We start from the raw sequence: 22,205 nt of genomic DNA on the forward strand, positions 1-22,205 counted from the left end.
AATGATCATTAGACAACAGTAAGAATATCTCTGAGTGCTTTAGAAGAACCAAGGATATATATATATAGTTTTTGTATGGGGTAATGACAAACAAATCGCTGTAAGGTGTTGCACCGATATTAGTTTGGTCACATATAAAAATAAAATTTCAATCTCAACTAGGCTAAGTGTTCATTAAAAGGTAGCACAATGAGCTAGAAGATGTCTATGCTAGATTTAGATGAGTTATAAATATTGTCACGGATTCTACAAACGAAGGCAGAGTATGTCATTGTTTTGACAATGACTGAGGATGTTAAGTCGAGGAGTTCTTTGAGAACTTGGTGTAGTTCCGATAGTATCAGAACTTTGAAGCTATATTGTGTGTGACAATATTAGTGACTTATTTCAGACCGCGGAATTAAGGTTCCACCAGAGGACTAAGCATATACAATTAATGCCGACTCATTTGGAAAATAAGTGATGCGTTGAGACGCAAATGAATTGCAAAATACATACGTTTCTAAGTGTGTCAGATCCGTTGACTAAAACCTCTCCCGTGAGCAAAACATGATAAGCTCCAGAAGGCCAAGGTGTTATATCTTTTCAAATGTAAACTAGATTATTGACTCTAGTGCAAGTGGTAGACTGTTGGAGATATGCCCAAGAGGCAATAATAAATTAGTTATTGTTATATCTTAGTGTTCATGATAAATGTTTACATCCCATGCTATAATTGTATTAACCGAAACATTGATACATGTGTGTTATGTAAACAACAAGGAGTCCCTAGTAAGCCTCCTGTATAACTAGCTTATTGATTAATGGATGATCATGGTTTCTTGATCATGAACATTGGATGTTATTAATAACAAGGTTATGTCATTAGGTGAATGATATAATGGACACACACCGAAATGAGCGTAGCATAAGATCAAGTCATTAAGTTCAATTTGCTATAAGCTTTTGATACAAAGTTGCCTAAGTCCTTCGACCATGAGATCATGTAAATCACTTACACCGGAAGGGTACTTTGATAAAGATGGGATTAAGTATTCGGAAAGTGTGAGTTGAGGCATATGGATCAATAGTGGGATTTGTCCATCCTGATGACAAATAGATATACTCTGGGCCCTCTCGGTGGAATGTCGTCTGATTAGCTTGCAAGCATATGATTGGATCATAAGAGATGACATACCACGGTACGAGTAAAGAGTACTTGTCGGTAACGAGGTTGAACAAGGTATGGAGATACGATGATCGAACCTCGGATAAGTAAAATATCGCATGACAAAGGGAATCGGCATCGTATGTAAATGGTTCAATCGATCACTAAGTCATCGTTGAATATGTGAGAGCCATTATGGATCTCTAGATCCCGCTATTGGTTATTGCTCGGAGAGGAGTCTCGACCATGTCTGCATAGTTCGCGAACCGTAGGGTGACGCGCTTAAGGTTCGATGTCGAATAAGTAGATTTGAATATGGTATGGAGACGAAGTTTGTTCGGAGTCTCGGATGGGATCCAGGACGTCACGAGGAGGTCCGGAATAGTCCAGAGAATAAGATTCATATAAGGGAAGTTGATTTCTAGGTTTCGGAAAAGTTCGGGATTTTTTCGGTGGATGATCGGGAAGGTTCTAGAAGGTTCCGGGGGTCCCACCAGTGGGCCCACGACCCTAGGAGGCCTAGCATGGGCCGAGGGGGTGCTCCCTAGCCTAATGGGCCAGGGGCACATGCCCCTCAAGGCCCAGCCGGCCAAACCCCTAGGGTTTCCCCAAACCCCTAGGGGGGATCAACTTGGGGGGGGGGGGGGGGGGGGAAGAAATCCCTCTTCCCCCCACTTGGCCGCCGCCCCCCTAACCCTAGATGGGAAAGGGGGCCACCCCAGGCGACCTGCCCCCCTATATAAAGAGGGGAGGGGGTGGCCGGCCACCCCATCCCATTGTCTCCTCCTCTGGCCGTCTCTCTCCTCCACCATACGCTGCTCCGGCTTAGGCGAAGCCCTGCAGCTTTTCTTCCTCCACCACCACCACCACGCCGTCGTGCTACTGGAACTTGGAGGAGATCTACCACACCTCCGCTGCCCGCTGGAACGGGGAGAGGAAGGGCTTCATCGACACCGTACGCGCGACCGAGTACGGAAGTGCTGCCGGATTGCAGCACGGGGACGATCGTCTACACCAACAACGAGATCTAATCTCGTAGGCTTTGGAAATCTTCGAGGGTTAGTCTCACATCAATCTCGTTGCTCCGATCTTGTAGATTAGATCTTGGGTGTTCCATAGATTAGATCTTGGATTTATTCGTCTTTGCGGTAGGAAATTTTTTGTTTTCTATGCAACGAACCCCAACATATCTAACATATTTCCCCCACTGACTCATCAATTAGCCAATCGAATATGGCTTATCGATTGTGGCAGACCTAAGATTTTTATGAAGCTTAGGCACACTACAAACTTGATCAATTTTTCAACTAAATTTTATCAAATTTTGATTAAAACTAGGAAATTTGCCCGTGCGTTGCTACGGGTTATTTTTAAACACGATACCCAACGGCGTCTAACCACGCCAAACCGTCTTACCCACGTGAAGACATCTGGCACCATCCCTATTTTCGACGTGCCGCAGCTGCACTCCCCTTCCTCGAATTCACATGTGTGTGGCGGACCAAGAAAAGATCCTGAGTGGGGGCATGTCATTTGATTGGGGGCAGTTCTTCTCTAAATTTGCAGATATTAGTAAATTTCTTTTAAAATATGTACAAATATAAAGGGAATTCAATATTTTAGTGGGGGCCTATGCCCCACTCAGCTATACCTGGGTGCGCCCATCATGTGCCATCTTGTATCCGGATACATGCCACCATCCTCCATGAGCTGCCATAGCACGGGCTGACAACCTGCACCGGCGGGTTGATCAACAGTCAAATATCACTCCATATTATTCTTATTATCCAAAACAATCAAATATCTATTTTAAATGCAAACATTTCATACAACATATTTTTGATCAAATACAAGAATTCACTTAAAACAATGAACAGTTCTCAATTTCAAAACAATATAAAAGTTTCCAATAATTTATGAAATCAGTATAATAATAATCTTCAAAATATCTCCTTATCTCACTTCTCTGAGAGGAGTCCTCTCACACAATGCCTGACAATTAGCAACCGAGCAATCAGCAGCGGCAAAGCACACTGCAAAAAGCATCACCTCCTCTTTGCTCAACCCCGCCGATGTTGAGTTACATATTGCAGTCATGGACATCCGGCATAGCATGCTGGTGCTGAGTTAAGCCTGCGCATTATATGTCGCGGGTATTGAGCATGTCTATGAGTAGTGGAGCATGCCTATCGATAGTAGCCACGCAAAGACAAAGTACTTCATCAATCAAGCACTTACTTTTCCAGACCGTAGGCAGGGATCGATCGAGCGGGTGGCTGAATAATAGCTGCAGTATTCTCTAGGGGCCTGGAATTTCAGTACTGTAAACAAACAATCTGCCTGAATAACTCCATGGAGCAGCTCCTGCGCGCAGTGGCGGCGCCAGGTTCGAGTTGCTGGGTATTCATTGTAATTTTTTTTGGTCTCTAGGCAACATACTGTATGATTTAGAAGCTTGTTTGTAGAAAATTAGGTTTGCTAAACAGCTAATCTGCTATGCGCATGTGTTTGAAGATGTCAAAAGTAGGTAAGCCGGTTGGACGCCGAGTCATGCGCATTGCCGTCGCGCACCATCGGCCGTCGCGCCTGCTCCGCCTCGGCAGCCACTGCCAATGGGCGATGGCCACTGCTCCCCTTCTAGCTCTGCCGTCGGGCCGCCATGTTTGCATGCTCCTCAAGTACTACAAATAGGACCAAAACGAGCGCAGTCCCGTCCTTAATTCTCTCCCTTCAGATTTAATTCTCCATAATTCTCTCTCAGGTCCAGAGCTATTGATTGGCCATGCCTGGATGGGACTCTCCTTAATCTCCGGCGCCATTAACTATCCCCTCCATGAATTGAAATCTGCCTTGACGAGTAGCTGAGAGGAGCGATTAATGCTGCATGGTGCTATCTTCCAGACGAGAACATGTATATTATACTAAAGTTTATTTTGCTCATTCTTGGGTATTCACTTGCATACAGGTGCATACCCCCAGCGCCGCCACTGCCTGCGCGACTGAGCTGGCCACACAGAGTACATCAGCTCCTGGCGGCGGTAGTAGGAAAGTGTGTCTGTCCCGCTCCAGGTTGGGGCGGCAGTGCCGTGTATCGCCTGAGGATCTTTCAAGAAGCGTTGGCACCAGAATAACTGATCAACCCGTCCACATGTATAGCGCCAGCTAATTCAAATTCTTCAAGGCCAGTCCACATGTGCGAGGCTAACTGCACCAGGGTCGTGGCCGTGCTCTAAGAGCATCTCCAACAGGCGCTCTATCCCGCGCTGTATCCAAAAAAGTTGCTGGTTTAGCGCGTGTGCACAAAATTATGCTCCAACAAGCGCTCTATCCCGCGCTGTAAAATACAGCTTAAGACAAAAACGCTATGTCGTGCACTATATCTACCGCGCCGGATAGAGCGCGCTGTATCCTTCTCGCGCAGAAATAATTACGGATTTTTACAGCTCCAAGGTTTAGAGCTTTTGTTGGAGGTGAATATGCCCTCACGCACAAAACATGGATAGAGCGTGCTGTAAAGTGATTTTTACAGCGCCAAATTTAGAGCGCCTGTTGGAGATGCTCTAATACTCTGAGGACTATGTGGTCGTGCTGAATCATGCAGATTGTCCTCCTCAGGTGTATGGATACGTCGAAGCTATCACCATTCTCCTTATACCACCTTCTCCTGGCTTCCTATGCCTGAGCGCGGCTGCGCCGACCTTCACATTACCCATGTCGATGCATCCATCGCCACACGCTAGGAGAGTTTGTTGATGAGGGAGGAGCTCGGACATTCTCGGGGCGAAGTAGGATAGGGCGTCAATACTGGCGACATGCCGGTCTTGTCGGCCACCTCCGGTCCATGAACACGGGAGAAGACCAAGCGTTAACTCGGTGCATATGCTAGTTGCTAGCTTCCGCCTCCACTGTAGGCGGCCGCGCCGAGCTGGGCTAGATGCGCTCGCGTGAGCTTCCACATCACAAGGGAAATCCTGAAAGTCTCCACCGCCGGTACGCTATCTTGCGGTGGCGCTAACCCTCTTGATTCGACAAACAGAGCAATCGGCTACCCCGGCGACGGAAGCAAAATCGACAAAGTCCAATCGGTAGCACGTATTCATCAATGCACCCACGGAGATCACACATTGATAGGCTCCTTTGATGTAAGCCGGTCGATAACTCCCGTATTTAAAGGCTAGTAGAGTTCAAGAAGAGCACGACTCAGGTACCATCCGAACATAAGAGCATCCCCACTCGTTGGCGCTCCCCACGCCCAAATCCGGCGAAATTTTCGTCCGGATTGGAGGAAGATTTGGCGTGGGGAGTAGTAGTTTCCCAGCCGCGTGCCCAGGCGAAGTCGACGATGCGAATTTAAAAAACGGAAACTTGACAAACTTCGGCTAAATTCGGGTGAATATAGACTAAATTTAATGATATTTAGACTAAAACGGGCGGAGTTCATACATAGAGGCCGAATTCGACTTTATTTCGAATTCGGCTAGGGGAATTCAAACGCTAATTTTAAAACACGGCGCTCTACATGCCCAAATGGCGGTAGAACACCGTGTAGTCGCCGTCGCCGTCGTCGTCGGAGCCGTCGTCGTTGGCCTTCGGCTGCGCGCCCGGCCGCTGCCGCTTCGCTGGCGTCTCCCACCCCGGGGATGGCTTGTACCGCCGTCGTCGGAGGACTCGAGGTCGACGACGGGGACAGCGACGCCGGATGGAGGTGTCGCGAGACGGCGGTACCGCGCGACATCGTCGTTGGCGGTTGGAGCGGCGCGGGCGGCGAGTTGGCGTGCGGCGGCAGGTCCAGCGGCTCGCCGCTCGCTCCGCCTCCTGGCGGCGCCGATCGCGCTGGCGATCAGTGCGGCGTCGTCCGCGCGCTTCTCCTCCTCCATGTCGTGCAGCGACCGGCGATCGCCTCCGCCATCGCGGCGTCCTCCGCGCGCTTCGCCTCCTCCTCGGCGAGCGGCTTGCGGCGGCGGCCTCTTTCTTCGTCTTCTTCCGGCCGCTCGCGGCGCGGAAGGTTGTTCTCGGATGACGAGGGCGCCGCCGCTGCGCCCTCGGTCGCCGCAGAGACGCCGGCTCCTTCTTGACGCGCACCGGCGTCGAAGGCGACGACGCCTCCTCCTCTTCACCGGCGCCAAGGATGACCTTGACGCCGATCCGGAAGACGACGAGCCGGCAGCCATGCGCCGTGGCTGCCGGACGCTTCCCCGACGGCGGCTCGCCGATGCCCTCGATGCCGATAGAGGGGGCATCGTGAGCACGGGAGTTGCCGCCCTCGATGTGCTCGACGACGGCCTCGAGTGTCCGGCCCGGCGCGCTCCACCACCGTCGGCGGCCCGCGGCGTTGTTGCGCGCAGGCGGAGGCGGCGGGCCGTCGTAGGCCGCCAGCTCCCGCTCCCACCGCCGCAGGAAGTACGAGTTCCACGCCGTGTAGTTGTCGGGGTGGTGGCGTGGCTCGGCGCGTTCCTCGTCCGTCAAGGTCATCCGCGCCTCCTCGATGGCGACGTCGAGGGCGTGGCCCCGAGGCGTGGCCGGCGAATGCATGCCGGCGGCAGGCTTTTACAGCGCGCGGAAGACGATGCGATGAGGACGACGATCGGTTTCTCTCGCTGACAAGTTGGGGCCACCAGACGCGCGGGAAGTTTCCTCGCCGTTTCGCGCGCTTTCGTTTCGTCCGGAGTCCCCGAGCGCTCCCCGGGGGGCCGGGGGGGGCGTGGGATCGCCGGATGAATTTAGACCCAAATCCGGACGAAAACGAGGAACCGGGGGCGCGACTGGGCCGAATTTCGCCGTCCGGATGGAAAAAACGCTCGCCGGGGGCCTGTTCGGGGGGACGAGTGGAGATGCTCTAAGAGCATCTCCAGTCGCGTCCCCCAAACCGTCCCCCAAAGGGATTTGGGGCGCGCCGGACAAAAAAAGAGTTTCAGCCGCGTCCCCCAAAGCCCATTTTTGTCCGGCGCGGCCCGATACGGTGTCCGGCGCCCCGAGCCCGTCCCCGTCCCACAGGGGACGCTCCGGGGACGCCGGACACAACGAAAAGCGAGGCCAACCGACGCGGGGCCGACCCGTCAGCGGCACAGGGAAAATTCGTCTCACACTCCCGCCAAATCCCGCCGCTCCCGCCAAATCGCGCCTATACCGCCGCGCACAGGCCTCCCAAAACATATCCCGCCGCCGATTCATTTCTCCTATCCCGCCGATTTCTTTCTCCCTCCCGCCGTCCACCCGCCGCCGCTACCCTCTCCCCATTCCATGGCGCCGCCGACAGCCCCCAAAAAGATGGCGAAGAAAGCGGCCAAGAAGCCGTCGGGCAATGCGACAATAGGGGCAAAAGCGCCATTCGCGAAGCCGCGGAAGGCGCCGGCTGCGAAGAAGAAGCCTGAAGGAATGACCGAAGATCAATGGCAGCAAGATTGCCTGCGCCGGAAGCTATCGACGGCGGAGCGGAAAGGACGGAGGGCGGTGGAGCTGGAGAAGAAGGCTCAGGCGGCGCGCCAGCACCAGCACGTAATGGCCGGGTGTATCGCCGCCACCAACACGAGCCCATGGAGTACGTCCATGCCGGTGTACGTTCCCGGAGTGATCTCTCCGTCGCAAGCCGCCTTCTACAACGACGGCCCCTCCGCCACTCCCGGGTGCGTGACGCCTAACTTGTCGCCGCACTACCAGGATGCGCTGCCGCACGGCGGCTTCAACCCCAACAACCTCTACTCCCCGGCGTACGAGCAGCGCGAGCCAGGACCCGGTCCGGACGGCGACCCTTTCACCGGCCGCAGGGGTCCGCTCGAATACGACGGCGCCGGTGCTGAGGAGGACGACGAGGTTGAGGAGGAGGACGACGAGGAAGAGGAGGGGGTGGAGGACGACGAGGAGGAAGACGATGAGGACGAAGAGGGCGGCGACGAAGAGGACGACGAGGGTGCCGGTGACGATGATCTCGTGGAGGTAGACGCGGACGGCGTGAGGACGAAGAAGAAGAAGAAGAAGAAGAAGGCGTCGGGCACACGAGGCCCGAAGTGGACGCCTCTGGAAGATCTTTGTCTGTGCGAGTCGTGGGCGACGGTGAGCCATGACTCCATCATCGGCGCCAACCAAAAAGGCGGGAAGTATTGGGCGAGGATCAAGGCCGAGTTCGATGAGCGCAAGCTCATCAACAGCGACTACCAGAAAGTGACAATGAAGAGGAGCCAAAAGGCAATGTCGACGCGATGGGCCCTCATCCAGGCGTCGGTGAACTCCTTCCATGGGTACCATCACGACTTAGAGACCAGAGGCGACAGCGGCGCGCCGACGTCGCCTAACCGGTACGTTGTTTCTTCCATAATCCGTAGCGCCCACATTGTGTTCGATGAAATGACTCTGCTTCCTTTGGTTAGTTTGATCGGGCCATGGATTTGTACGCCAAGAACTCGGAAGGTCACAAGTCTTTCGTGCTCATGCATTGCTATGGCAAGCTCAAAATGAATGAGAAATGGCGGCTGACGCGCTTGTCGCTGTCCAAGGGGAAGGACGCCATTGATCTGGACGCGCCGCTGGCAACTTCGACAGGGCGTCCTACTGGCAACAAGGCTGCCAAGGCCGCCTTGGCCGACGCCGCGTCGCCGAGAAGACGCAGCGTCGATCACGAAATGCCTCGCCGACGTCTCCTCGACCTTTATCTCCCGCGACAAGAAGGCCGACCAAAGGTGGGCCGAGCTGCTCAAGAGGCAAGAGGAGAAGCTGGAGCTCAAGAAACGCAGGGACGACATGTCCCTGCTGAGAACGTCGACAGAGGGAATGTCTCCCCGGACGCGAGCGGCGCACAACTTCTTCAAAGGCCAGATCCTCGACGACATCGAAGCCAAAATGGCGGCGGCGGACGCGGCGGCCCTGGCAGCGGCATCGGCATCGGCGGCAGCGCGGCACAAGAAGAAGAGCAAAGCCGACGCGTCTTCTACTGCTACACCTGCGTCGGCCTCCGCGTCGGCGACGGAGCAGAAGCACCATGCACAGGAACAGGCAGATCGCGACGAGGTCGTCGTGCTCGACGGGCCTGCGTCGACTCAGGACACGACGCCGTCGACCAACCCCTTCCCCTTCTTCTAATTTGCATGCACCACTGGTCTGTAATATGATCGCGCGCCCAGTACTTTGATCGATCGCCGCTACTCTGATCGCGACGAATCGGCGGGAACGATCTCTTTTGAATGCATCTATTTGAATTTCTGATTGGGGGCGGCGTTTGGGGGACGCGGCGAACAAAACACGTCCCCCAAACGCTCGATCCGGCGCGGTTTGGGGGACGCGACTGGAGATGCTCTAACTCCTACTTTTGTACGGCTGCAACGACAGACGAAGCCAACTCACGACGGACCAAACGGACGAAACCGCGGAAACTTTCTTCCTTTATTATTAGGTATATAGACTAGGAAAAATGCCCGTGCGTTGCATCGGGAGAAAAAAATCCAAACTCTCCCAACCCTATGGCTCAATACAACCGCTCTCTCCGCCCAGTTCCATGTCCTATATTGTAACGATGCACCCCATCCATGTTATTTATTCTCCTTCTTGCCATCACCGACGACAGTCACGGTGTGCACTTGATCACAATGCCTCCGAGCGTGGTTGTTCTTAAGGTGATGAGCTTGGCCACTGCACAACACATCTCCACACTAATGATTGAATGTTTATAACTAAAAAAACTAATCTCGAAAAAAGATGGATGTTTTGGCACTGCTCACCAAGTCCAGACCATTGTCAATCATATTCCTGCTTGCTTTTGACTAATAATATGTACCTATTTCGTAGTGGTAGGGGGGCCATACGGTGTCCCTGCAAGACTTCTTAGTGCTTCCTAATGATGGTGTGTAAATGGTTAATGAACTCGGGTGTTGGCATCAATTTTTTATTTCAAACAAACAAAATAGGGACTAAATTAGCGGAAATGCCAAACGGAACATAGGTACGCGCGCACCCAGTTATGAGAAATTCAAAAAAAATGCTATTTAAAAGTTTCAAAAAAATGTGAAGTAAAATTTTGCATGTACATATTATGAGAAAAAGTAAAAATGCTACATTATTTTTCCTACTTTTACTACATGTAAAGTAGTTAGCGGAATATATATCCTAGTAGAATCTCTATTTATTGATATGTAGATCATGTGACATGCGACATGTTACACCAAGTTTAATATCAAGACAAATCATGTTAAATGCATCAAACATATATTCAGTTATTCACATGAAGAAGCAGTAGATACAACAGTAGTGCTAACTCTATCGGCCCAGTGCTTTATTCTTCATGGCCAGTGCATCCCTCCAGATTATGGCAAGCAAAGAAGATTGAGATTTGCTACTTCGTGTTCAGTCAAGTCCTACACCATTGAATTTGCATCGTGCTTCGTGCTAGTCATGAGTTGTTGCAACATAAATTGTAAATGAGAGTTGATGATATCATCTGACTGAAATCAAAGTTAGTTCCTAGTCGACTGAGAAATAGTCACACCCAAAAAGATTATTTGACCAGACTGGTTTGATCCAAGCATCCACGCCTACCTAGTACGATGCCTTGAATTCTTGTCAAAGGAACCGTCCACTTTAATTTTCGTTCAAGCCCGCTCTATTTTCTTGCAGACTGCAGAATCCAGAGCATAGTACTGCTATATGTTTTGGAGCTCACATCTCATTTACTATCAATGCAAGTTCTGGGATCAGGGCCTGATGCAATCCATGTAGCTTTAAGGTAAATCACATAGGCATTAACGGGAGCTTTCCCAACGTCTTGGACAATGTGTCCTCGCCTCCTCGGCGAGTGAGTCTAGCAGCACAGTAGCCAGTCATGGCCGGTGTAGCGCAGGGCTGATTCAGGAGGCAGGTCCGAGTGTTTCCGTAGGTTAGTGCGCAGATAAACTGAATTTTAGCACTACTCAGGACATTACTGACTTGCTATTCCGTACTACTCTGAAATTTTACCGGCGATCTGGGCGAGTGGGCGACTCAGGCGACGGCTTGAACATGCGCACGTAAAGCAGACGGATCATTCGAGTGATGGATACATTCCAGCTTGGCTGCCTGGATACCTTCACGTCTCTGCCTCCCTGGCCAGAATGAATTAGATGTTCTTGTTGTTTGTGTTTCCTGCGTGGCTGAGCTCAGCCAGCTCCCGGAAGAGCTTCGGGATAGATCCATTCCGTAGTACGGATAGGAAAGGATCCAGAGCCGGCTCTGGTGACGATGCTCTTAAACTGCTCCAGGATCAAAACAACACCGATGGGACGCCGCCTCAGTCGCGTGAGCCGTGAGATCCCGGGCAGCATGTCAGCCACGGGGTCATGGTGGAAGGTTCGTGCAGCTCTCCGTGACTGGAACTCCTTGATCCAGCAGGCCAAGAACCCCGACAACAGGCTGTAAACAAGCTGAACCTGTCGTTGCAGGCCTGCAGCCATACCAGCCAGCGATCATGCCATGAGAAAAACGAACGACACCAAGAGTCCAAGACACAGCAGAAGCAGATTACATATTGACAGTGGCCATCGTTCAGAACTTCAGATACAGAGGCAAGTATTGTGTGGGACGTCTACCCCATTGAGGCCTTTATAGCCCGTCGATGCATCGGTGTAACTGTATGACAGTATGAGGTGTATAGTATACACCAGGCTTTTTCTCCATTATTTTTCTTTCTCGCATCAGTTTTCTCTCTTTGTTGTGCCTGATTGACGCTTTGCACAAGCCTGTGATGTGATTTAGGGCCGTCGTTGGTTCACAAAGACAGAGACCCGGACCAACCACCGCCCTTGCCAGGGTCATATGCCAAAACTCCACTGGATTCAGACGTCGCCACGATCAGCTCCCTGCCAGCAAGCTAAGCGCCGCCTCTTGCCTTGCAACACCGCCGATGGAGCGCGATTTGGCGGCTTTTATCCCCACCCGCTTTTGCCCCATCTGTCCTACTCTGTCAGTTACCTCTCGATGAAGAAAAACCGATCAGGGCGATACAGGATAATCAACAAGGAGCGAGGGAGAGAGAAAAATCCTCCGCCGCCGTTCACCTCCTTCCTGTCCTCGCCGCTCACCCGCGCCGTGCCGCCGGCCAAGGAGACAGAGGAAGGCCGGCATCCTCATCTTGACAACCTTCTGCGACTCCCGACAGGGACGAGAACGGGACATGGAGCAGGGTACGAATCGTGCAAGCTCCGGCTTTGTCCGTCGGGGGTTCCTGCTCTTTGCGGTGGTCCGTGCGGCGGATGAGTAAATCGCCGCGGGCGTCTGCTCGACTTTCGGATGGAATCAGGATCCAATCCATCAGATCTGATCTAATTTCGTGAGGAGGTTGCGTGACCTATATGGGTGGAGGAAGGTGGTGTCGCGGAAAAAAAAATGAACCGTCTTTTAATTTGCGTTTCCATGCATCCCATGGCAGTAGTGCGTTATATGCAATTTAGTGGGAGGGCAAAATGGTCCAGTAAAAAGTTGGACGAAAATTTTGGCAGAAACCTTAGCTCCTTTATTATTAGGTGTAGATAGATATAGATAGATAAGTTATGCTGGTGGCCGAAAGTCTGAGCACTTGCCCACGTTTAGGGTCCACCGGTGAGTTGGGCTAGTGGATCAGGTTCCACCGCAGCTGTGGTCCGGTCGGACCCTGTCCAGCCCTAAACTGGCACCTATCTGCCTCGGTCGCTCGGCGCCTCAGCCTGAGCCAACACGAACAAAACCCCTCGGTCCTATCGAAACCCTCGCCACCTTCCCCTCCCTACCCATCGGCGGCTTCATCCCTGTTCCCCACCCGCAGCAAATCCTCTCCCGTTCCGGTTCCTCGAGGCAACAACACGCGCCCCTCGTGCTCTCCGCCTCAGATCCGATCCACCCGCGCCGTCGGAGTCCTCACCGGCCACCGCATCCCATTCCTCCGACGAGGTGAGCAGCCACGCCGCGCCGCATTCCCTTCCCCTTTCTCCGCTAGTCCGCCACCAGGGTCCTCTCCGCAAATCTCCCGCTGCCCACGGGAAGTTCGGGAAAGCGAGCTGGTTCAGTGCTTGGGTTTCGACCCTCGATGCGTGCAACTGCCGCCTCTTGTTTTCTATAGTAGCAGTTTGAATTTCAGATGTAGTTTTTCCGCTGTATAGAAGAAATTTACAATAGGAGGCAGACGAATGTCATCTGTGTTTCCGCCTGTGTTAGTTTCGTCATCAGACCCTCATATACATACTGATATATTGATGCTGTAGGATAACATTGGAGTTAATTCGCACAACCAAATACCCATTAGATTAATTCCATACCATGGAGCAATGCATGCTTCACGGTTCATACATGACAGTATGACACACGCTCTCTTCTTGTTGCAGTTCCACGTCTGTCTGCTGTGTTTCTACGCAAAGCACCATGGGTGCGTCCGCGGCTACGGGTATCCAGTTGGTGGCGGCGCGCCCTTGCGTCCCTGCGTGCCAGCGGATGCTCGGCTCAAGATCTGTGGTTTCTGCGTTTGGAAGGGCGCTCAGCACCAGGACCGGCTTTGCAAGCTGTGTGCAGACCGCGTCGGCGGGGCCACTTGTTGCTGCAAAGTACAAGAGGTTTGCTGTGAGGGCCATGTCTCAGGGAGCTGCCCCAGGACTCCCCATTGATCTCAGAGGTAAGATAAACTCAGTTGTGCTTTTACTCAAGAAATTTACAACATGATAGATGGTTACCCCTGTACTTAGGATTACTGCATTTGTGTTAACAACTAAGTTTGTCCTGTGTCTATGCAATGTTATGCAACTGGGCAAGGCTCACTTCAGATTCTGGTGAAAATGTGTACCGTGCTTTGCCATTACCAACACTACAAATATATTATGTGAAACGTCTTAATATATACCCATTGATCTCAGAGGTAAGCTCAATTCAGTTGCTTTTTTACTCAAGGAATTTACAACATGATAGATGGTTACCCCTGTACTAACGGTTACTGCATTTTTTCCTCAATTGCTTGTTCCTGCCATTATACAGTACTATGTTCTTCAATTGTGCTTCCGTGTTAACAACTAAGTTTGTCCTGTGTCTATGCAATGTTATACAACTGAGCAAAGCTCACTTCATATTTAGGTGAAAATGTGTCCCAATGCTTTGCCATTAGCAATGCTAGAAATATAGTATGTGAACCGTCTTTGTCTTCCTCCACAACTGTGAAAGTACTCTAAATTTACTAGTTCATATGCCATCTTTTCAGGTAAAAGAGCGTTTATTGCTGGAGTCGCTGATGATAATGGTTATGGCTGGGCAATAGCCAAGGCTCTTGCTGCAGCTGGCGCTGAAATTCTTGTTGGTACATGGGTGCCTGTAAGTTGGTCTCTATCATGAAAGTTAATTTACTATGGTGGTTATTCTAGTGAACAATCTTACTGACCATCTGCATTTTCAGGCACTGAACATATTTGAGACGAGCCTGCGACGTGGAAAGTTTGATGAATCACGGAAGTATGTCCATCTTCTTCTACCATAATTCCATTTCGTCCACTTCAGTGTTCCTTGCTGGATCTGTTGTCCTCTGTCTAGTGTCTGACAATCACTCAATGCAGGCTGCCTGATGGATCTCTTATGGAGATTACTAAAGTCTATCCACTGGATGCAGTTTATGACACCCTGGAGGATGTTCCTGAACATGTAATGCTCATATGTATTTAGGATATCCTCCTTGTCAATTACAATTCTTGATTTATTGACACCTTCTATTTGTGCTGAAGGTTAAAACAAATAAGAGGTATGCGGGGTCCTCAAAATGGACTGTGAAGGTGAGTTATAACATGCCTCTTGAACTCATAATGGTGATAGATGAAGACTATGCTGCAATAATACTTCTTATCGAAGGCCTAATTCCTATATGCCTTCATTTGATAGGAAGTTGCTGAGACTGTGAAGGATGATTTTGGCAGCATTGACATCCTTGTGCATTCTCTTGCCAATGGTCCTGAGGTGAAGCCTCTCTCATGGACAGATGCAGACACACGCATGCCACCACTGTTGTTATCATCATCATCACAGCCATTGGTGGCAGTTATAATTGTTTGGTTAACCTCATTCTTTTTTATTTAAAAGGTAACAAAGCCTTTGCTGGAGACATCAAGAAGTGGCTATCTTGCTGCAGTTTCAGCATCTAGTTACTCGTATATTTCTTTACTCCAGCACTTCCTTCCCATCATGAATCCAGGTAATAGTCCCTACTGATATGCTTTCACTGTTCTTATTCTTGTGCTGTTTTCTTTTGCTGTTGTACTACCATCTGAGTTTAAATGGTCAAGCGAATCAGCGTTTATCTACACTTGCCTTTTGATTGGATTAATTGTTGGATAAAGGGCGAATGCCAATGTAAATCTGCCTGATGCCCTATATGAAATATTATGTGCCTGGAAAGTTAACCATCATAAATGACAGGGGTACACAATATGGCATTTTGTACATTGGATGCAACTATATATTTAGCTGTAGGATTTTTTTCCCCATATATGTGCCTGGAAAGTTAACCATCATAAATTACCGGAGTACATAATATGGCATTTTTTTACATCGGATACAACTATATATTTAGCTGTAGGAAAATTTTGCCATATAAACAATATGATGGGACAATATGTGTAGTGTTCCTTTTTTATCACTTTGGCGTTCAACAATTCCGTGTGTGAACTCAGATTAGAAACTATTTGTTTGCACTGTTTTTTCTTATTCCAATATTTAATGGGAGGTGACCCAGCTTACATTGTTTTGTTATTTCAATGTTTAATAGGAGGTGCAAGTATCTCTTTAACATACATTGCTTCAGAAAGGACAATTCCTGGGTAAATCTTATTCTAATGATTTCATGGCGATGAAGTGAATTACGTGTACTTATGATCTGTTTGGTTGTTGCTTTTTAGGTATGGTGGTGGCATGAGTTCAGCTAAAGCAGCACTTGAGAGTGATACCAGAGTATGTACTCTGTGACAACTGACATGACTCAATATCTGTACATAAGTGCTTTGTTTTGCGTACCTTAACTTAACTCCGTCTTTTCTATTTAGGTTCTTGCTTATGAAGCAGGCCGGAAAGGCAAAATCAGAGTGAACACTATATCAGCAGGTATCTTCTTTGCCAAAAATTAAATAATTTTCTGTTTCTAGGAAACCTTTAGGCATAAAGCTTTCCATTAGAAAATGTCATCTGTGTACTAAATTAACAGTTATAGTGGTTTAGGGCATCTAGTCTAGCTTTAACAATTCAGTAGCTGTGCTATCCGTGATCCTTCATCACCATGATCATGATTCATGTATTGAATTTTTCCTTATTTCCTTAGGTCCATTGGGGAGCCGAGCTGCCAAAGCTATTGGTTTCATCGAGAAGATGATTGAGTACTCTTACGTTAACGCACCGTTGCAGAAGGAACTCTTGGCAGGTAAAAAAGTGACTCCTTCCGCTTATTACCACTCTTTCTCTGCCACTATTGAGATACTCCATCTATAAGTTACTTATAAATGGTCTCATGTTTGACAGATGAAGTGGGAAATGCAGCAGCATTTTTAGTGTCTCCATTGGCGTCTGCAATTACTGGCTCAACTGTCTATGTTGACAATGGACTCAACACGATGGCTCTCGCGGTTGATAGCCCTACTCTATCCACCTAAACATGCTCTTTATCTCCGAATCTGGTGTAGTGAGTTCGAGCTTGAGTGGTTTGTAGCTGGCCCACTCCAAACGAGGCTGTCAATGTAGTTTTGAAACTAGATTGTTGGGATGAATTTGTAAGAGGTAGAGATGGTAGGTTCGAGGATAGAAAAGTTGCTGGAGCATGGGAGATTGTGTGCCTTGTTTCCATTAAGTCCGGACTATATGTTGGTATTTAAAAATAGAGGTGTGGTAGTGCAGTCAATTATTTTGTTTTATCCTGTTATTATGCTATGGATCTGGAAAGGAATAAAAGGGATTGCATTTGCAATTATATATACCTTCTCATCATGTTTCAAGTTTGGATTGGTCGTATACAATAGCTTTTTATATTGTCCTGTTGAGGCCACCAGTAAACTTTGTAAATATGCCTAAACTTTGGCTATGTATCTTTCAAGCAGAAGTTAACTGAGGAAAAAAGTTCGTAGTGGTGCCAACTAAGAACTATTACCTCCGTCCGGAAATAAATCACTAAGCTGTTTCTGTATACAGATCTATATATGTGTTGAAGTATGTCTAGATATAGATATATCCGTATCTTGACAAAATCGAGTCACTTGAATATATTCGTATCTAAACAAAATCGAGTCACTTATTTTCAAGCGGAGGAATTATTAGTTTGCTTCAAATTGTAAGATGTTCTAGCTGTATCTAACGCATTTCAGTGTCCTTGTGTAGTCTATATTTAAATATTCAAAACTTATTTTGCTACAAATTCTAAGATATTTTAGATATTTTAATATATACTACATGTGAACTATGGGTAGATGTTACGTGTTTCTTCGGTCGTTAGTTCAGGTAAGTTTGCTGCCTTAGGCCTTTGTTGTTGCTACCGGCGAAGACCGGTTTTGCTAACTTAGACCTCCGGCGTTTACCGGCAGAGGATAACTTTTTGCTACTAGCGAAGGATCGATATCTCCGACGATATCTATTTTTTGCTACAATAGGACAATCTTTTGCTACGCGCTCTCCGACGAGTCTTTCGTGATCTGTCTGGCGAGCTCATCCTATTTGTTTTTATTTCGTGAGTGAACTATTTTTGCTACACTAAAGTAAAATACATAAAAAAAAATTCTACCCAGCAGCAAAAAGGACACCGTGAGTACGGGGGACTAGAGGCTGGGAAGTTAGATTCCCGCAAGATGGCCAGTATTGTCCATGAAAACGGTCCAATCCTCCAGGATCCCGAACTTGTTTTGCACGGGGATTAGGAGGCTGGAAAATGAGATCCCGGAGACGCCCGCCGCCCGGTACTAATGAAAAGTATATCTGCCTACAATTTCGTCAAAGGAAACAAAATAAACGCGTAGATAGAGCATCTCAGCAGCTTGGAAACAAAATGAATTCCTGCTACTTTCGCGAATCTGATTCATCTTCCAGAGACTGCACACGGGGTCCCAAACGGGCCGACAGCAGCTTCTCGACGAGGCACACGTGCACCTCGGCGAGCCGCACGACGTACGTGCCGACCTGAGAATCTGGGACACCGGACACGTACGTGCCCCTTGATCCTATTGTGCTCACGAGCGCTTCATATATTACCATCGAACTGTGTCAAATTAAGACAGCAATATCACCCGAGACACAGCTGAAACAGATAGCGTCGACTTAGCGAGCGAGTGACAAGAGAGGTTGGGAGATGCAGGGCGGGAAGAGCTCGAGCGCGGTGGGCGCGGCGAAGGAGGCGGTGGCGAACGTGGGCGCGTCGGCGTGGGCGGGGAAGGAGAAGACCAAGGCGGTGGTGCAGGAGAAGGTGGACAAGGTGAAGGCGCACGACCCGGCGGCCAAGGCCTCCGCCGAGGCCAAGAAGCAGGAGCGGATCCAGGAGGTGGAGGCCGTTAAGCAGGACGCCATGCGCCAGAACGCCGCCGCCAAGGAACACGCCACCGCCTTAAGCTACCATCCCACACCTGACGCAGACAGGGAGGCCCGCGCCGTGGCGGTGGAGGGCCCCGGCGCAGGGCCGGCGGCAGCTCCGCGTGCGGGGAGCATAGACGACGGCCGCCTGCCCGCGGGGGCGGGGCACGCGGTGGGCACCCTGCATGCGCGCGGCACGGCCGGCGGCCGCTCGATGTAGGAGGAGAGCTCGTCTGAGATTTCTCTCCACGGTGATTTGCGCGCGCGTGTGTAAAATGGCTTTGCGATCAGCGAGCGTTATGTTTGTTCGAGTTTGCTGCTGTACTTATTATACTGGTTTGGTTGTCTGTCTTGTCTGGTTTGAAAATTGAAACTATGATGAAGAGCTGTAGTATACTTGCTATTGTGGCTCTGAATTCTGATGGGCAGCACATGGCGTCAGCGTCACGATACTCGTTCACTTCAGTTTTCGGATTAGCTCTATTTCCCTAAAATAACGTAGGAGATCAGGAACTCCGTACTGCGTCACTGATATGATGCCGAGGAAATTCTATGAACTTGATTATAAGAGCATCTTCACCGCCGCGTGCCCCCAAAGCCTCCTTTTATCCGTTATTTAGCGCGGTCAAATACGATGTCTGGCGTCCGAGGCATGTCTCAAAGATCGTTCACCTAGCTTGTGTATGTACATTATTATGTGCCAAGATCTTAACAAGTACTACAAACCCTAGGAATACTTCACTACAGTACTGAATGATAGTTGTACAAATAACATAATAACATACAAGTACGAGGAAGAAGGGAAGTGAAAAGTTGAATGGAGCAGGTGCGCACCTCACTTAAAATAACAAATAGAATGGAAAAAAAATAGTTTAGAATCTTTTTGTGCAAATTTAAATTATTTAAAATTCAAAATAAATTCTTGAAATATATAGACAATGACATAAATAATCTAAAACATTTTTCCCACATTCTAATTGTTATGTTTAAGTGATCTGCAAATTTTCGAGTTCAAATATTATGTGGTGTGAGAGATACAAAAATGAGAAGTTGTTTGAGAGGGGAACAAATTTTTTTTTTTGCACGGATCTTGATGCAATATAGACGGTATGGATACAGGTGCGCACCAAGCACCTGCTCTAAAAATGCACTCTCGGGAGGGAAACATAGCCCAAATCACGACTTTTGCCTCCGTTTTTGTAACCTTGAACACCTAGTCATGTTATGACTTTTCTCCTTAATTAATAGAATGAGGAAAATCATTTGCCTCCGTTTCAGAAAAAAGGGAAAGCTGCAAAAACATTAGTTTTACAACTACAAGAGCAAATGCTGCAATTTTTCGATACAGAGAGCAAGGACGACATGAGGAAATAGACAGGAACTAGAGCAAGGCACTGTTGACTATATATCACTCAATCAATTGATGCCAAGACAGACCCAGGGGCACTTGATATAAGATCTCAGCAATTTTCTTCTAGTTAGAAACTACTAAATCTGCCAGGAAAGAACGACTGCAACAATAGTTTTAGTGATAAATCCACTAGAAATAAGACTACTGGAAGAAAGAAGGCTCGTCGAATGAAATTCATCTCACTGATCTCAGCAACCACAAAGGCAGGGGACCACATGTAGAGTATCTTCCTTCTGAACGTCGTAGTCTGCAAGGGTGCACTCGTCCCTCATCCGCTTGCCATTATAGATGATGCGTTGTTGTATCGGGCGAGTGCCGTCCGCCTCATAGATCTTCACCTTGATATCGTCGATGGTATCTGAGCTGTCAACCTGAAGACGGAGTCTCTTTCCTTCCGTGGTGCTCACGAAGATGGGCATCGTACCTCCTGTATTGGCAGGGTGGAGGACGAGGAGGAGAGTGGACTCCTTCCAAATGTTGAGGTCTGCCAAGGTGCTGTCGTCCTCCAGCTGCTTGTTGGCAAAGATGAGGCACTGCCGACCCTTGGGAAAGCCCTCGTTAGCCTGGATCTTGGACTTCACCTCGTCAATGGTATCTAAGCTATCAACCTGAAGAGTGATGGTCCTGCCTGCTAGGGTCTCCATTACATAGATTTGCATACTTTCTTGGAGGTCAAGCGTGGACTTATGCTGGATGCCATAATCAGCCAGTGTAAGGTTGTCCTCTAGCTGCACTCCATCAAAGAAAAGGCAGTGTTGTTCCTGAATCTTTGCCTTGACAGTATAGAGTGTATCTGATGGGTGGACCTTGAGGCAGATTGTCCTGCCGGTGGGGCTCTTCACAAATAGTTGCATTCTGAACGAGCACACAATAAAGTAGTCAAAAAATGGTTTTATTAGGCTATTGTAGAAACAATAACTGTTTAACTGTTAATCTAAACACAGCAGCAGTAATAACAGAATTTTTTCTGCAGATGCAAAATTAAGTCCTGGGCAATCAAGAGAAAACACACCTTCTGTACATTAAAGTGAACATGCAATTCACAGTTAACTAACCAGCAATTTCAGGCGAATGCCAAATCAGCTAAGACTAACGTTACAGAAGCTAGCGTACACTTGGGAGTTGCTACAATGTACCAATCTAATCGAGAAAACAGAATATGCAGCCCTTACAATTTCCACCACCAACTAAAAAAATCAACAGCACATACTTTCGTCCAACTTTTATTTAGACTATATATAGTACTACAACACATAAAACATCCACTAGTTCTAACAGGTAGTATATCTTCAAAGGTTGGCCAAATTACACATAACGATTTTGACTATCTTTCTTTATCTTGTTATTCCTTCATGTATATATAAAGTGGAAAAACGATGAAACAATCATAATATTCTGCATACAACCAACCCTAGGATCTAACGAATCATATGAGGTGAGCCGCAAATTCGAAGAGGCAAGCCTACACTTATAACCCTACCTGACAGCTTTGTACGCACCTTGAAGGCGACGATGATGTTACGGATCAATGGGTGTTATTTCTTCCGCCGTGGAGATGTGGAGTGCAGGGAGATCGGAAGGGCAAGTGTTAGGGTTGGGGAGTTGGGGACAGATGGCGTTTTATAGGGCCTGATCGACCGGAAGGTGGGATGGTGCTCTGGGACGAGAGCAGGCTAAGTCTTCCGCTTCCGAGGCCCATTATTCACGGGAGCGACGATGGGTTGTTTGGATAACGATCTTAGAATTTCCTCTTCTCCCACATTCAGAAATCACAGAAAAAGACTCTCATTTTCATCTTCCTTATCTGGAATTTCTAGATCCGAATAAATGAAATGTTTATTTCGCAGATTCACAACATCTCTGTGCTCGATCGTGGCCATCGACGGGGCTGTCCCAGAGCAATGTAAAACATGTGAATGCAAGTGTCAGTATAGATCGTGATAATGGTTAGATGGTAAAGATACCAAGATACCCGTAGCTCTCCTAGGAACTTCCCTAAGCTTAGACGGTTGTTTTCCATTATAAAGGGGTTCTAGCAAACGGATCACCTTATCTGAAACTCCGGAACTATATATGCATGTTGAAATGTTGAATCATGTCTCTTATTCTCAACTAGCTCAGCACTATGACACTTCAACATGAATTTTGTGA

The 22,205-nt window shown here is 48.6% G+C and overlaps 3 protein-coding genes across 4 annotated transcripts; 2 read left to right on the forward strand and 1 right to left on the reverse strand.

The window, feature by feature from the left end:
- Window positions 1-13,450: 13,450 nt before the first annotated feature.
- Window positions 13,451-17,064, forward strand: LOC127300513 (enoyl-[acyl-carrier-protein] reductase [NADH] 1, chloroplastic). Of its 2 annotated transcripts, none has more exons than XM_051330642.2 (12): window positions 13,451-13,745; window positions 14,322-14,431; window positions 14,514-14,569; window positions 14,671-14,755; window positions 14,836-14,883; window positions 14,990-15,064; window positions 15,188-15,299; window positions 15,873-15,924; window positions 16,003-16,054; window positions 16,147-16,204; window positions 16,419-16,517; window positions 16,616-17,064. In XM_051330642.2, exons 1-12 carry the CDS (start codon window positions 13,499-13,501, stop codon window positions 16,744-16,746), a joined length of 1,125 nt encoding a protein of 374 aa, XP_051186602.1. In that variant the 5' UTR covers window positions 13,451-13,498; the 3' UTR covers window positions 16,747-17,064. The 2 variants fall into 2 exon arrangements, with proteins under 2 accessions (XP_051186602.1, XP_071676249.1); XM_071820148.1 differs by lacking the exon at window positions 13,451-13,745 and adding an exon at window positions 13,971-13,985.
- A 1,281-nt stretch (window positions 17,065-18,345) lies between these two features.
- Window positions 18,346-19,024, forward strand: LOC127300517 (18 kDa seed maturation protein). The gene has a single exon (XM_051330646.2). The coding sequence runs from the start codon at window positions 18,426-18,428 to the stop codon at window positions 18,861-18,863; it is 438 nt and encodes a 145-aa protein (XP_051186606.1). The 5' UTR covers window positions 18,346-18,425; the 3' UTR covers window positions 18,864-19,024.
- Window positions 19,025-20,206: 1,182 nt separating this feature from the next.
- LOC127300515 (polyubiquitin 11) lies at window positions 20,207-20,908 on the reverse strand. Its single transcript, XM_051330644.2, has one exon. The coding sequence runs from the start codon at window positions 20,906-20,908 to the stop codon at window positions 20,243-20,245; it is 666 nt and encodes a 221-aa protein (XP_051186604.1). The 3' UTR covers window positions 20,207-20,242.
- Window positions 20,909-22,205: the final 1,297 nt, after the last annotated feature.

This window comes from Lolium perenne, chromosome 5 (assembly GCF_019359855.2).
Source record: "Lolium perenne isolate Kyuss_39 chromosome 5, Kyuss_2.0, whole genome shotgun sequence".
Taxonomy (NCBI): Eukaryota; Viridiplantae; Streptophyta; class Magnoliopsida; order Poales; family Poaceae; genus Lolium; species Lolium perenne.

What these genes read in the sequence shown, in the direction of transcription:
- LOC127300513 (XM_051330642.2), top strand. Translation starts at nt 13,499, where the DNA reads ATGGGTGCGTCCGCGGCTACGGGTATCCAGTTGGTGGCGGCGCGCCCT. An exon ending in CCTCAAAATGGACTGTGAAG is followed by an intron (nt 14,884 to 14,989) that starts GTGAGTTATAAC and finishes TTCATTTGATAG; the next exon opens with GAAGTTGCTGAGACTGTGAA. An exon ending in TCAGAAAGGACAATTCCTGG is followed by an intron (nt 15,925 to 16,002) that starts GTAAATCTTATT and finishes GTTGCTTTTTAG; the next exon opens with GTATGGTGGTGGCATGAGTT.
- LOC127300515 (XM_051330644.2), bottom strand. Translation starts at nt 20,908, where the DNA reads ATGCAACTATTTGTGAAGAGCCCCACCGGCAGGACAATCTGCCTCAAG.
- LOC127300517 (XM_051330646.2), top strand. Translation starts at nt 18,426, where the DNA reads ATGCAGGGCGGGAAGAGCTCGAGCGCGGTGGGCGCGGCGAAGGAGGCG.